This window comes from Rhinolophus ferrumequinum, chromosome 9, assembly GCF_004115265.2.
Source record: "Rhinolophus ferrumequinum isolate MPI-CBG mRhiFer1 chromosome 9, mRhiFer1_v1.p, whole genome shotgun sequence".
Lineage (NCBI taxonomy): Eukaryota > Metazoa > Chordata > Mammalia > Chiroptera > Rhinolophidae > Rhinolophus > Rhinolophus ferrumequinum.
The window spans coordinates 11,291,539-11,306,281 of NC_046292.1; the positions used below are offsets into that span (position 1 = coordinate 11,291,539).

The window sequence follows — 14,743 nt, forward strand, 5'->3', positions numbered from 1 at the left end:
CTAGCACATTGCTCTGGGTTCCTTCTTAAATGTTGTCCCCACTCCCACTGGCTGGCCAAGGGTGCTCCTGGGGTGGCTTCCACCACCTCTGGAGTCAGGGTACAAGGGCAATGGCTTCATCTTTTGGGGGCTGGTATAGTGCTGTCAGCCAGCTGGAGCTGGGCGCAAGCTCTGGCTCTACCACTTACTACCTCGCAGTGTGACCTGCAGCCATGATTCTCTTCCTATAAAATGGGGATACTAGCAATGATTACTAGCATTTCTTCTAGTGAATGCTAGGTCCTTGTGCTGTGCTGTGCTGTGCTGAGCCTCTCTCTCACACATGGCTCGTGTAATCCCCACATCAATCCAAAGGACACATACTATGGTTACAACTGTCATCTCACACGGGGGCCGCAGACAGGGAAAATGAGCTACCCAAGGTCATAAGCTATAAGAGGCAGAACTGGGATCGGAGCCCAGGCACTCTGATTACGCTGTACTTTATATGCTACCTGATCTTCTAGCATATGAGATAAGATCTGCAAACTGCTTAGCCAGTGCCTGGCACATAGACAGAACTCCTGAAACTCTGGTTTCATTACAGTGTGGGTTCAGGCACCAAGAATTTGAGGATAGAAGCAGAGCTAGGGAAGAGGGATGGGGGCTGATGGGGAGCTTGGTAGTCTTTTGTTGGCAGCTGAGTCCCCCCGCCAGGGGCACCAGCTGAAGCTCCCCTTGTCCATTCTCTAGAAGTGGCCTTGGCGCCTCCTCGACTGGCCTCCCAGATTGACTGACCTGAGTGAGGAAAGCTGGGCACGGAGCCAGGAGGTGGGGACTTAGCTCAGGCAGGCTAATCAGGTCACAAGGTGAAATTAAAAGGGAGGAGAAAAGCACCGACCCATCAGAACTCACGCTCCTTCCTGGCGAGGAGGTGTCCAGGAGAGGAGCTGGAGAGACAGGGTGTGCAGAGGTCGGGAGCCAGGGGCACAGGATGGCACCGCGGAGGGCTGTGCGGCTGTCCCTGAAGAAGCCCACCTATGCAGTGTGTGTGGTAGGAGTGGAGACGTACGTGGATGTTCACAGGTGAGAACAGAGAGGTACCCACCTGGCTACAGAGGGCTGGGCTAGAACAGAGTACTTCGAGGCAATGGGGTGGGTGCCCAGTACCTGTTCTCACAGCGAAGCTGGTGGAGTTGGCTGTAGAGTCTTGAGGTCTTGGGGAAGGGCTGGGCTAGGGTGTTAGGTCCACCTCGGGGCTCTGGCTCCTGGGCACCATGGTCAGACTCTGGCCTCAGGCCCCTGGATAAGGGGTCCAGCTCTGAGCCCTGGGGCCAGGTTCTGGGGTCCGGGCTCTGCTTTCTCATATCTGAGTGGAATTTGTGTGGAGTATCAGAACTGTTGCTCAAGATGGAGAGTAGGCCTGGGCGGCCTCCAATTTCTTGCCAACAACTCTTTGAGGTCTAGGGCTGGGGTGTGTGGCAACTTGATTCTTGGAGGCTAAGCAGGTGATAATGATCAGGAGGGAGTGGTTAGGGGACGATTCAATGACTTAAAAAAGGAAAAGAACTTGCAGCAAAACCTGGGGTTGTGTTTGCAATGATGACGATGATGACGGTGATGGTGGTGGTGAGGGTGGTGATGGTGGCAATGAGGACACCTGAGGGCAGCAGAAGCTTCGACTTCTCCTGTTGGCCTATATCCTCCCTGTCCTGGCTCTACCCAGATGGGGGCAGATCTAGGGACCTGACAGCCTCAGTTTCCCCACCTGGCCACTGATGGAGTTAGACCTGGGGATCTCTGGGGGCTTTTCCAGCTCTGACACACTAGCTGTGGATTCTTGCTGGATCAGATAGGGCTGGAGGGCCTGCTGATGGGGGTCTCAGGCCTGGAGCCCCCTCCCAGAGGAGGTGGGGGCTGGGAGCTGTTACAAGGTGGGGATCTGAGCTCCTACTGCCCTCTTGGGTCTCAGTACCTGTGCTCTCTCAGTCTGTTTCATGAACGCTGGGCCCGGCTTCCCACCTGGCCTCAGGTGAACCTCTGCCCCAGAAACCCTCCCTGCCCTTCTCTCAAGTAGTGGCCTGGAGCTCCAGGGACAGGGCTGAGGAAAAACAACCAGGAGCGCTAGAGGTCAGGCTTTGGCTCTCAGTCATGCTGGGAGCCCTGGGGTAGGGCTGGTTCTCTAGGAACTAGGGGCCAGCAGAGGTCCTATTTTCTCCTGCCCCCTTTAAAAAAAATTTTTTTTTTAATTTTTCTATTACAATTGACATACAATATTATATTCATTTCTGGTGTACAGCATAGTGATTAGACATTTATATAACTTACGAAGTGATCACCCCAATAATCTAGTACCCATCTGACACCATACGTAGTTATTACAATATTATTGACTATATTCTCTATGCTGTAACCTACATCCCTGTCTCCTGCCCTTTTAACATTAGTGTTGCCAGACCTAGCAAATGAAAACACAGGATGCCCCTTTAGGTTTGCATTTCAGATAAACGGTAAATAATTTTTTTAACACAGTAGTTCCCCCTTATCCATGGTTTCACTTTCCACGGTTTCAGTTACCTCTGATCAACCATGGTCCAAAAATACTAAGTGGAAAATTCTAAAATAAACCATTCTTGAGTTTTAAACGGGGCACTGCTCTGAGTAGCATGATGAAATCTCGAGCCGTCCCGTTCCATTCCTCCTGGGATGTGAATCGCCCCTTTGTCTAGCACATCCAGCTCACTTCATGTCATCACGTATGCATTTTGTCATCTAACATCATCACAAGAAATAGAAGGGTGAGTACAGTACAATAAGATATTTCGAGAGGCCACAGTCCCATAACTTTTATTACGGTATCTTATTATAATTGTTCTATTTTATTATTAATTATTGTTGTTAATCTCTTACTGTGCCTAATTTACAAACTAAACTTTATCATAGGTATGTACGTATAGAGAAAAGCATAGTATATATAAGTACTATCCAAGGTTTTGGGCATCCACAGGGGGTCTTGGGATGTATCTCCTGCGAATAAAGGGACATATTGCCTGGGAAATAATTGTATTTTTTTAAAAAATCTGCTGTTTAGCTGAAATTCAAATTCAGCGAGACATCCTGTACTTTATCTAGTAACCCTGCTTTAACACCAAGAGCAGGGAAGAGGTCTCTAGTGAGCACCATCTTCCTGATTCCAGACCCCTGTTCTCCTCTCTGGGAGGTGGCTGTTTCTGGAAGGTAATTTGAGAACCTCAGGCCCTTTGTGGTGTTGGTGAGGCCAGAGCATTTGGCTGGGAGCCAGGAGATCTGGGTACTGGTCTAGCTCTGCCTCTGACTTGCTGTGTGGTCTGGGCCAAATCACTGGCCCTCTCTGAGCCCCGACAAGATGAGCTGAGTATCCTTTTCAGTTCGGTGTGGAGACAAGTCAGGCCTAACTGGCCTGACTCCGGAACTGGACAGACGGGTTCTCATCCTAGTTCCATTTGTGCCTTGCGTGACCCTGGGCAAGCTGCTTCCTCATCTGATAAGTGGGGAAACATTAGTACAGACGTTGATGGGTTAAGGGGAGGGTAAATGAGACACTCGTACATAGGGCCTCCTGCATGGTTGGTGCCCTGGGAGTGGGAGGTGCTCAGAGCAGGGATGGCTCCGTGGGTTCCCTCTTCTCCAGTATCTGTTCTTCCCATCACGCCTCAGAAGGTAGAAGGAGCAGAGGACAGGTCAGGATGTGTGTGGGGGGAACATAGCACGAGGCTGACTGTAAATCTCCTTTGGGGTCACCAAGCACCTTAGCACCCTCAAATGTGGGCCCCTGCACAGTTACGGGGCACGAGAAAGCTGCCTGGGTTGTTCGTAGCTGCCGTGTCCTGGTTGACTCTGGGAAAGGCTGATGCTTAGGCGTCCTGATTGAGCACTTTGAGAGACATCTACCCAAGGGCCACAGCCACCGAGTGTCTCTAAACTAGAAAACAGAAGTTTATCCTGCATTGATTTATTCTGATTGGTTTAGAAGTAGACCTTAGAAGAACTTCCTGCCAGGGCAGTCTGCCACAGGTACAAAAAGGGGGACGTGGAATTGTCAAGACAGGTGGAAGAAGAGGGTGTAGCATTGTCAACCGGAAGCTCACTCCAGGGACTGCACTGGCCAGGAGGAAGGGGCTACACTTGATAATAAACTTGGGTCTCCCCAACCCCATTGCTAGTTGCCTTGCCAGCTCTGGTCAAGCAAGGGGTTTCTATTTAGGCTTGCTAGTAGAAGGGGGGACGCCCCCCAGAAGAGGAGGTATGCCAGTCACCTGAGCTGCCCAGAGTCTGAGCCCTCCAGGAGAGCCAGTGGAGATGTGCGTGTGGGGGTGACATCATGGGAAGTGATTAATTTCTCCAGGTGCTGTGTGGACTGATTATTTGGAGAAATATTTGTGTTTGCGGTAATTATATGCCCCGGGATATCCCAGCCCAAGGAACCCTTAGAAATCTCTTGACTCAGCATGTGCTATAGATCCTACCCCCCTCATCGCAGTGGGCTACTTTACCATCCTGTCCCTCTCACCCCAACGGGCTAGCTCACCACCCTGACCCCCTGCATCTGGCCAGATTGCCGTAGCTGGCCCATCCTTGCTTGGAGGTTGGTCCCAGAGGACTCATGCCAAAAAAGAGGGGCTGGGCAGTGTGAGGAATTTATGAGTGGTCCAGCCTCGTCCTCCTTGTCTGCCCAAAGGCCAGAACCAGAGCCCCAGGCTGGAAGCCATAATGATCGTTTTATTCTTAGGGAATGGAAGAGAAGTCTGGCTGGGCGGGAGATGGGGACATTGTCCTGGATTCTCCCCAAACCTCCCCCAGCTCTGCAAAAGCATCAATGCAAAAGAGACCTTTTGGATCAGAGATTTCTGGAATTCCAGGAACACAGGGAGGAGGGTATGTGTGGGGCGTCTCAGATGAGTTGGAGAGAAGACCCAGGCCACTTCCCTTTTCTTCCTTCTTCCCTGTATTTAAAAAAAACTGAAAATCCCAAAACAGAGTTATAAAACTTCTGGTAAATATCTTCTTAATATTTACATTGAGTAAATTAATGCTTTTAACTTGCACCGAAGTAGAGTGAGGCATAATTGTGCTTCTCGTGTGGTAATTATAAGATGGATGCCAGCACTAATGATGGTGATTGACGGGTCTTGACAGCCAGGCTGGGACAGAGGTTTAAGCCAGGTGAGGACCTTCTCCCCTTCTTGCTCCATCCTGTTGCTACATTGCATTCCTTCATCAGAAGTAATGTTAAAGTTTAAATTTGAGGGTTCTTGAAGAGACCTGGATCCCTCATAAGTTCCACGGAGCCACGAGAGGACTGAGAGCTGTGGGCCATGGACATGGAATGGGGGAGTGTATGTGTTCTTGAAACATAAAATGTGGGCATCAGGGAGAGCCTCAGAGGCCACCCTCCCTTTAATGCTACAGATGTCCTTGTTGCCACCTGCCATTTTCAGACCACGGGGAAATCTCTTCTGTCAGTCACTCTTTCCTCCCCTCTTCTGGCTCCGTAACCCCTCCCTTGTGCCCCACCTCCCCCTCTTATCATTTCAGGTCCTGGTATCTACCCTGATTCTTCACCTTCTCGTCTTCCCTTTCCAGCACCCATCCCTTCCAACCCCTTACGCTCTCTCTTTCCTCCCCAGGACCCGCCCTTCCGCTCTCAGTAGCTGGGGCCAGCCATGTAAGCCTACTCTCCTGAGCCAGTGGACCCTGAGAGAATCTTCCAGATGCAAAGAATGGGGGCCGCTCACTAGTGGTGGAGATTCCTCTTCAATCCCAGAATGCTTTCCCTGTGATGTGTTGTCTTCTCCTTTGCTCTGTCCCGAGAAGCTTCCACTCCCTTCTCTGGTTTCTAAGCAGCTGTTCAGCTCTGTCAAGTGGTCCTGACGCTCAGAAATGTGGGGCTGGAAAGATCTGAGATTCATTGCGATGACTCCTGAGAACAGGATGGCAGTAGTCCTAACGAGCTGCTGGGGCTCAGGCTGTGTGCAGACTGTGTGAACTTGACCAGTCACTTCCCTTCTCTGAGCCTATTTTCTTCCATGCCAGATGGCGATAAATATTGCCTGTCATTTGTACCTGTGAATTGGGCCCCCACTCTGTAGGTGAGGAATTTCATAATCCACAGAGCACAGACATGCTTTTCTTCCTTTTGCAGGTGGGGAAGCTGTGGCTGAGAGGGAAGTGACTGATGACCCTGACGTTCAGGGCTTTCTCTCAGGGACGATCTGGTTCCCAACCATTTGCCTCTGCTGGGAAGGCCCGCGGCTACAAGCTGCCACCCCCTCCTGGCCAGCCCCCATTGCTGGGCAGGCAAGTGTCCACTTAAAGGAAGGCCTGGCCAGCCTGTGCCCTCCTTCCAGGATTTTGGTGTGTCCCTCCTTGAGCAATGGCAGGGCATTAGGCGCCCATGAGAGGGAGAGGACACAGTCCTGTTTGACTCCGGTCTTTGGAGAAAATGCCTGCCAGTGATGTGGAGTCTGTGGATGTCAGCTATTGCCCTCCTCTGGCCTCTGTTAGCCACAGCCAACCCCTGGGAAGACCAAGGAGAAAGCCACACCAGGCCGGGGATCTGCACCTTCTGTGGCCTTTACCCCACTGCAGTCATTTAACAAACGTTACTGGCTACCTGCTCTGTGTCCAGCTCCGTTTTGGGCTCTGGCACTCGGAGATGATACGGTCCATGAGTGGTTCCCATCTTAGTCTGGAGCTAAAAACCTTCAAGATGTGGATGCTGAAAATCTCATAGCTAATCAGGTTTCTTGGTCAGGTCGGAGGGTGAAGGGAGGTGCAAGAATCCTCTTCTCCACTGACCCTCTGTCTTCCCCAGCGCCTGCCTGCTCCCCCATACCCTTTGTGACAGTAATGACAATGATGGCAGCACTGACTTACATGCTTCCAGTGCTCACTGAATTATCTCAGTTAGATCTCACAACAAGCCTTTGAGGTAGGGACGGTGATCCCCATTTTACAGACGAAGAAACTAAGGCACAGAGAGGCTGAGAGACTCTGATCTGGGAATTTTCTATGTTGCTGTGTTAGTGTGAAGTATAGAGTGGGGGCAGGGCAGAGGATGAGCTTTGGATTCAGACCCAAAATCCCTGCTGTGCCACTGTCACCTTGTAATGTGACCTCCCTCTGAATTTCAGTTCATCTTCTGTAAAATGGGGAGAGGAATGTAACTGCCCCCCTCAGCATACAGGCGCCATGGGGATGGAATTGGAATGAAGTAAAAGCATGCTGTAGGCTGTGATGTACCTGCCCCGTGTGGGCCCTACCCTTGTCACCCTGGGGTGATTCATCTCTCTTTTCCGGTGCCCAGTGCCTGACATACAGTAGGTGCTCAGGAAATGCATATTGAGGCAGAACAGCCGGCAGCAGTAACAGGAGCCCCGTATGCTTCTGGGGAGCTGCCATCCTTTAGGACTGGAGCCCGTGGGGGGCCGGCCAGCTCTGTGGGCCTGTCGGCCCTGGTGGGTCTCAGCTCCAGGCAGAAGCACCCACAGAGCTGGCTGCACCAAAGAGGATTTGTTGGACCCTGCTGGGTGGTCCCATGGCACTTCCTGGGGCTTCAGTTCAGGGATCTTCAAGTCCAGGACACCTGGAGGGTGGCACCTCAGGGGATCCTGTCAGGCAGGTGGTTGGCCAGGTGGGAATGTGAGCCACAGGCGTGGCTGGCCTGGTCTGCTCAAGGGCTGCCTACCGGCTTGCCTTCCCATCCAATTCGAGGTTATTCTCCCTTCCTGCCCTTGCCTCTCCCCAGCACAGTGCCCTGGGCGAAACTTCAGGGCACACAGGTCCTTTGCCACCCCCCATACCCACCCACCCAGCTGGAGGCTGGGCCAGCACCATTCTATCCTCCCTGCCTAGACCCTAGTCCCTAAGGGCTGGTGAAGTCCAAGTGGCAGGTAGGGTGGATGGCATGGAAGGAACTTCACCATGACAGCTGCCTTTCCTCACCCTAGAAACCACATGAGAAACTTGAGATAAGGTGTTGTCTGCAGAGCCCCAGTGGGTGGAAGCTCCTGGGAGGCAGGTTCCAGCCAAACAAAAAGGAAAAGCTTTCTAATTACCTGAGTTTTCGATGCATCGAGGAGTGTGAGGTAGTGAGCTGTCTGTCACGGGATGTGTTCAAGCCTGGAGTCCTGTGCTGGGCAGGGGGCTGAGGAGGATCACCTTTGAGACTCGTCTCTGAGCCAAGGCCTAGGCAGGCACTCCACAGTCTCATTGTCTTAGGGCAGGCAGAGGCCAGGTCATGGGTGCCATCCTCTTGTCCTGTACCAGCCTTACCCAGCAAGGTTTAGGTACATTGATGGGGGGAAGGGACATGGCTTTCCTGCCTGGGTGCCCCTAAATCCTGCCTGAGGCCTCCCCTGCCTGCTCTCAAGGAAGCACATGGAAGAATTTGTACTACAAATCTCAACGTTTTCTTTCTTTTTTCTTTCCTACATCTTCTGGTCCTACTGGAGGCAGGCTCAGGGCACACACGCTCATTTTTTTTTTTTTAAAGATTTTATTGGGGAAGGGGAACAGGACTTTATTGGGGAACAGTGTGCACTTCCAGGACTTTTTTTCCAAGTCAAGTTGTCCTTTCCATCTTAGTTGTGGAGGGCGCAGCTCAGCTCCAGGTCCAGTTGCCGTTGCTAGTTGCAGGGGGCACAGCCCACCATCCCTCGTGGGAGTCGAACCGGCAACCTTGTGGTTGAGAGTCCGTGCTCCAAACAACTGAGCCATCTGGGAGGCAGCTCAACTCAAGGTGCCGTGTTCCATCTTAGTTGCAGGGGGCACTGCCCACCATCCCTTGCGGGACTCGAGGAGTTGAACTGGCAACCTTGTGGTTGAGAGCCCACTGGCCCATGTGGGAATCGAACCAGCAGCCTTCGGAGTTAGGAGCACGGAGCTCCAACCGCCTGAGCCACCGGGCCGGCCCCCACACACACTCATTTTAATATGAGCCAGGATAGTATACAACAGAAGACAAACCTGTTGCTTCCTCCCCACTACGCCAGGTGTGACCTTAGCAAGTTCCTTCACCTGTCTGAGAGGATTTCCTCATCTGCTCAAAGAGGAGATGGGAGGGGTGTTGTGAAGTGTAGATAAGACCACAGGTATCAAAAGTTGAACACGTGCCTGGCATATATAGTAGGCGCTTGAAAACGCCACTCCGATAGGCCCCACCCCGATATTACCTGCGAGACATTCTAGCCTTGTGCCTTCATATACCTTGCCAAAGCAAGTAGACGTGGCTGGGAGTTACCTGTTGATTTTGCAACTCCCCATCTTTACCCTTTTCGCCTCCTCTTGGGAGCTTCTCTAAGAATTGACTCCATTCTCCTTGCAGCCTCTTTACTAACCTGGTACATTAGGTCTGCCCTGGCACGGGTGTGGGGACGTGGCAGGACGAGTCAGGCAGGACGCTGCTCTGGCTGGCACAGACGGACTGTGAAGGGGCCCCAAGGAGGATCTGAACCAGTGCTGTGGGGACAGAGGAAAGGACACGGGGTTCTGGGTTCTGGCCCGAGTGGGCTGAGCTGTTGGAGGGGAGAGTAATAGAAACGGCGATGGTGGCATCTAATACTTCTTAAGTACCTTAAGCACTTTATTTTTTATTTTTTATTAGTTTCAGGTGCATAAAACAAGGTACTAGTTAGACATTTATCATTTATATCCCTCACACAGTGACAACCCCCTCCCCCATCCACTACCCCTCTGACATCGTACACAGCCATTACATTTCCACTGGCTCTATTCCTAATGCTGTACTCCGCTTCTTGTGACTATATATATATATAAAATTATAGTTGACAGTCATTATTGTTCAGCTTCAGCTTCAGGTGTACAGTGCAGTGATCAGGCAGCTACACCATCCCTGAAGTGGTCTCCCTAATAAGACAAGTGTCTATATAAGACAAGTGTCGGATACCCTGCAAAATCTTTACAACATTATCGTTTATATACCCCAAACTGACTTTCATGCCAAGCACTTTAAATGCATCAATTCATGGACTCCCCCAAAAGCCCTAGGAAGTAGCTCTTTGGATTATACCCATGTTACAGAGGAGGAAAATCGAGGCTCAGAGCACTTACATGACTGGATTTGAGGCCACGCTCTGTGGAAGCCCACAGCCTGCTCCACGGAGGAGGTGGCATTTGAAGTAGGTCCTCAAGAATGCAAAAGATTGTCCCCTTTCACATCTCCCCGCCCTCACCCCCCGCAGAGATGGAGGAAAGGCACTGGGGGGGCAGAGGGCAAGGTGAGGGCACCGGCTCATCAGCATAAGCCTGGAAATAATGATAAAGACAATAATGATGATTACAGATGATCACACTGCCAGGGCGGCTTCTGTCTCCTTGGGTGGTAATGACTGTAGTTCCTTTCATTTAAAGGGGTGTTTTCCAATCCATTACTCGGCGTGACCGTGAGTTTGGAGACAAGCCAGGGCTGATTATGGGGTTTGGCTGTGTCTGGGGGCTGCACCACAAGACTCCACCAAAGTGATGCAGCAGGGGAAGATTGGGAGGCTCCTTCCGAGCTGCTCAGAGAGCTGGTAAAACAAAGCCCACTGGGGGGCACCCTGGGGCTCACCCCAAACTCCCACTCTTGCCTGTTCGACCTGCCCCCCAAGATCAGCCCTTAATCTGTGGCCGCCACCCACAGATCCAGGAGGCTGAGAGGAGAGACAGTGTGAACCCCAAAGCCCAGGCAGCCAAGTGCCTGTCTGGCACAGCCTGCCAAGCATGGGCACGGGCAGGAAACCACAGCCCCTTCCTTCAGTCTGCAAAGCTCCTGCTGGGGCGGCCTCAGCTCTCACGCGTCTTTTTCACCCTGAGAGGCAGCATGAGAGCAGCGACTTGGATGGGATTATCGGGGGGGGGGGGGGACCTTGAAGGCTGTGGGGCCAGGACTCAGACAGGCCCCCCCCAGAGGGCAGATGAGACCTGGGCCTCAGCCCTGACCTTTAGGTGTCTCCTGCAGGAAGCCACTTTCGCCCAAGACCCGTCCTGTCCTTGTAGGGACTCACCTGGCACCTGCAGGGGATAAAGAAGCTGAGACCAGGATCCTAGCACCCCAGAGAAGGGTGAACTACTGAGCAGGAAGGTGTGGGGCAGGAAGGCGGGCCAGGCTGGGAAGGTCCTGAGGGCCCCCGAGGAATTGTACCAGTCCTTTTCCCCCCTCTTCTTCCATCATCGTCTTCATCATCATCATCATTATCAATGTTGTTGTTGTTGTTGCTATTACTATTTTCTACCAAGACTTCAAATAGGGGGTTGTGTGGCCCGGGCCGTGACTTGGAAATGTCAACGTGTGACCAAACTTGGGGATTGACTCCCTGGAACTCCCCACCCCTCAAAAGAGCTGTGTCTGGTGATGGCATTCCTGGGTGGGGTGGTCAGGGGTCTCCCACCAGATGGAAACCATTATGCCACCAGCTGGGTGCCCTGGGCTCGTGCCTACTTGCTCTCAGGATGTGTGGGCAAGAGCTCTGGGGCCAGGCAGATGGGAGTCCCATCTCAGCTCTGCCACCTCCCAGCTGGGCCATCCTGGGAGAGCCAGCCCACATTTCTGGCTTGCCCGGTCCTCACCCATAAAATAAGCGTTTGTGGTGTCCTGGTCCATGTCAGCCACTGAGCTGGCTGTGGAGATGACAGTAGTGCCAGAGAGAGTAAAACATAAAAAGTTGCTGCATTCTAAAGGGAGAAATGGGAGAGATGGGTCATAGAAAATACATGAATTCAACATAATATGTCAGGTGACAAGTGCCATGGGTTGAAATGAAGCCGGGTCACGGGGTTAGGGAGCGTGGGGTTCATGGCGTCACCTGCGTCACAGTCTTACTAGGGCAGTCAGGGAAGCCCTCTCTGAGAAGGAATTGAGGGAGTGGCCCTTGGGATGTCTGTGAGGAAAGAGGAGAACTGCAAATGCAGAGGGCCTAAAGCGGGAGTGAGCTGGGCACGCTGCAGGGAGAGCAAGGAGCTGGCTCTGCAGGCGTGAGGGGTAGGGAGCCACGGGGTCAGGAAGCCACCTTGGGGCAGACCACAGAGATGCCGTGGAAAGGTCATGAACAGGAGGGACATTATGTGACTTTTGTTTTAAGAGGATCCCTCTGCTGCTGTATTGAGAGCAGACGGTGGGCGCAGAAAGCAGATTAGTCTATTGAAAAAATCCATGTGGACCAGAGTGTTAGCCATGGAGGACGTGAGAGTGTCATCTTTTGGAGATGTGGTGAAGGTTTGCCGAGGGGCTGGATGTGAGTGACAGGGGAGGACAGAAGACCAGGACGAGTTCGAAGGTGCAGTGGCTGCGGGCTAGTTGGGGCAGGAGGTCTGGATGGGGTGGGAGTGAGGACGTAGGAGTTTGATTTTGCACATATTACATTTAAAATGCCTGTTAGACACCCAAAGGAGACGCTAAAAAGTCAGTTAGCTGTAAGAGTCTGGAGATGGACAAGTGGGAGCCTATCTGTGTGGGAAGTGGACATCACCAAGAGGGTGAATGTCGACAGAGAGAAGAGAACTGAGCGTGGAGTCCTGGGGCTGGGGGGCCGGAGCCAGCTGGACAGTGAGGGATCCTGTCCATCACGGAGTATGTCTCTTCCAATAACACATTCCGGAATTGGGGGAAGAAAAACACAGGATGGGTTTGGGGACCCATCAGACCCACTGTGAGAGGGACCTCAGCTAAACCCATCAGCCACCTGACCACCATAAGACTCTACTCTGCCTGGGGGGCCCCAGTGACGTTTTGGGTCTCCTGAGATTATTGTCGGTTCAGAGCCGTGTCCAGTAACACTAGAAAAGTCTGATTATTTCCTTTCCCCATGCACAGTCACCCTGGGCAAAGGCTGTAAGGCCCCCAGGGAAAGGCTGGAGAAAGGTGAAGAGTGTAGCAGGCTCCCGCTACTCCAAGGGGAAGTGATTGTCCATTTTTTAGCAAGTTGATGAGCCTGTTGTCAAACAGAGCCATTATTTAAAATTAAACTACATAGGCTTACAATTAAATAAATCATATTAAAAACAAAGGTAAGAAATGCTCACAACACATCCCTTCCTTATTATTTTACTACATTCTCCCATTACCGATGTTCCGGAGATCATTTACTTCTGTGTGGTAGAAATAGTTCCGTATGGGGGGGCAGCTATGCATCACTTTGCAACTCTGAGTTCAGTGACTTGAAATTGACCCGAGTGGGAGACGCGGGTTTCTAAGGCAACTGATTAAATAGTGATGCAGGTCATGGAAGGTGGGAGGATTCCTGAAAGTATAATGGTTCCTGGGGATGGTTAAGGCCACAAGTGTGGGGTGAGGGAGATGAGTCTGGCCTGAGCAACCTGTGGGGCTCGGGGGCCCCTTCCCACCCCAGCCTCATCTGCAAGATGCGGGAATAATAACTGCCTTGTGGGGCCATGGTGAGCGTTAGAGAGCTGGGCACTGCGTAGGATGGGATTGCTGTAATATGACCATTGTCACCATTGTCAATGGAGGCAGTCTGATGGGGACAGAGTGACCCTGGTGGGGTTAGGAAGAGGTGTCCAGTTTCTCCAGAGGGCTTAATGTTTGGGTGGGTGGGTTCTCAGGGGTCCAGGAAAGGATGGAAGCAGGAGGATATATCAAAGGACCCCTCTGGCCCTGACATCTTTATAGTCACGTGGGTGTTTGTAAGTAGACTTGATCTTGGGTGGTGAGCTTGAGGCTGATGGTTCTGCCCTGGCAGGTGGCGGTGGAGAGCCCTGACATGCAGGGAGGGAGAAACACCGACATCTGATTTCCTCATCTGACTTCCTCACTAGGCCGTGAGCTCCACGTGGCCCAGGGTCTCATGGGACCTTGAGACTTAGCACAGTGCTCAGTACAGAGGGAGAGGGTGTTTATTCAGGGATAAAGAAGGCAGTCTCACAGGCTCACAGAGGCCCTGCTGGCTTAGCTCTGGGTGCCTGTAGCCTGAATTTGCTGAGCACCCCCTTCTGTATGGCCCAGGAAGGCTGGCCCCCGCATGCTGTGGCTGGGAAAAGCTGGTGGTGTGAGGCCCAGAAGATGAGAGCCCAGGCTGGGTCCTGGCAGACTGAGGGCTTCTTGACCCCCGTTTCTGGAACCCAGAGCTCTGAGTATGAGCTGGATGTGTTGTAGCAGGTAGACGGAGAGAAGTTGCACTGGGTACTGGTACTAGTCCAACCCTGTACAACTGAGTACAGATGGACCCTGCAGACTCAGAGAAAATGAACTCTGAATTCATTTAACAAGGGTTTATGAGCACAGCCTCTGTGTCAGACACCATTACACGTGCTGGGGATACAGCAGTGGGCAAAACAGATAAAACTCCCAGACCTTGGGGAACTGACCTTCTAGCAGGAGAGATGGACAATAAACAACAGCATGATTCAGAATTGGAGCAGAATAACAGGGACGGGGAGAGCAGGGGAGAAGATGGGGCAAGGTGCCGCATTCAATGGAGTGATGGGGGGGGGGGGCTCACTGAAAAGGTGACATTTAAGCCGAGCCCTGAAGACGGTAACGGAGTGAGACTTGTGGACATCTAGGGGAAGAACATTCTACGCAGAAGCAACAGCAGGTGCAAAGGCCCTGAGGCAAGACAGCCAGGCAGCTTCATGGAAGAGCAAGAAGGTCAGAGTGGACGAGGGAGAGTATAGTGGGGAGGAGGAAGTCACGAAGGTGGCGGGGGCAGATCAGGCGGGACCTTGTTTGCCACTGCGGGGACTTTGCCGAGTGTGATGGGAACCCCTT

General features: G+C 52.2%; 1 protein-coding gene across 1 annotated transcript in view; it reads left to right on the plus strand.

Annotated features, from left to right (window-relative positions):
- Positions 1 to 873: 873 nt before the first annotated feature.
- PADI1 (peptidyl arginine deiminase 1) overlaps positions 874 to 14,743 on the plus strand; it is a 35,788-nt gene continuing 21,918 nt past the window's right edge. Inside the window, exon 1 of the mRNA XM_033115687.1 lies at positions 874 to 1,065. Coding sequence (XP_032971578.1) covers positions 974 to 1,065 — 92 coding nt within the window. The 5' untranslated portion in view covers positions 874 to 973. The remainder of the gene's footprint in view (positions 1,066 to 14,743) is intronic.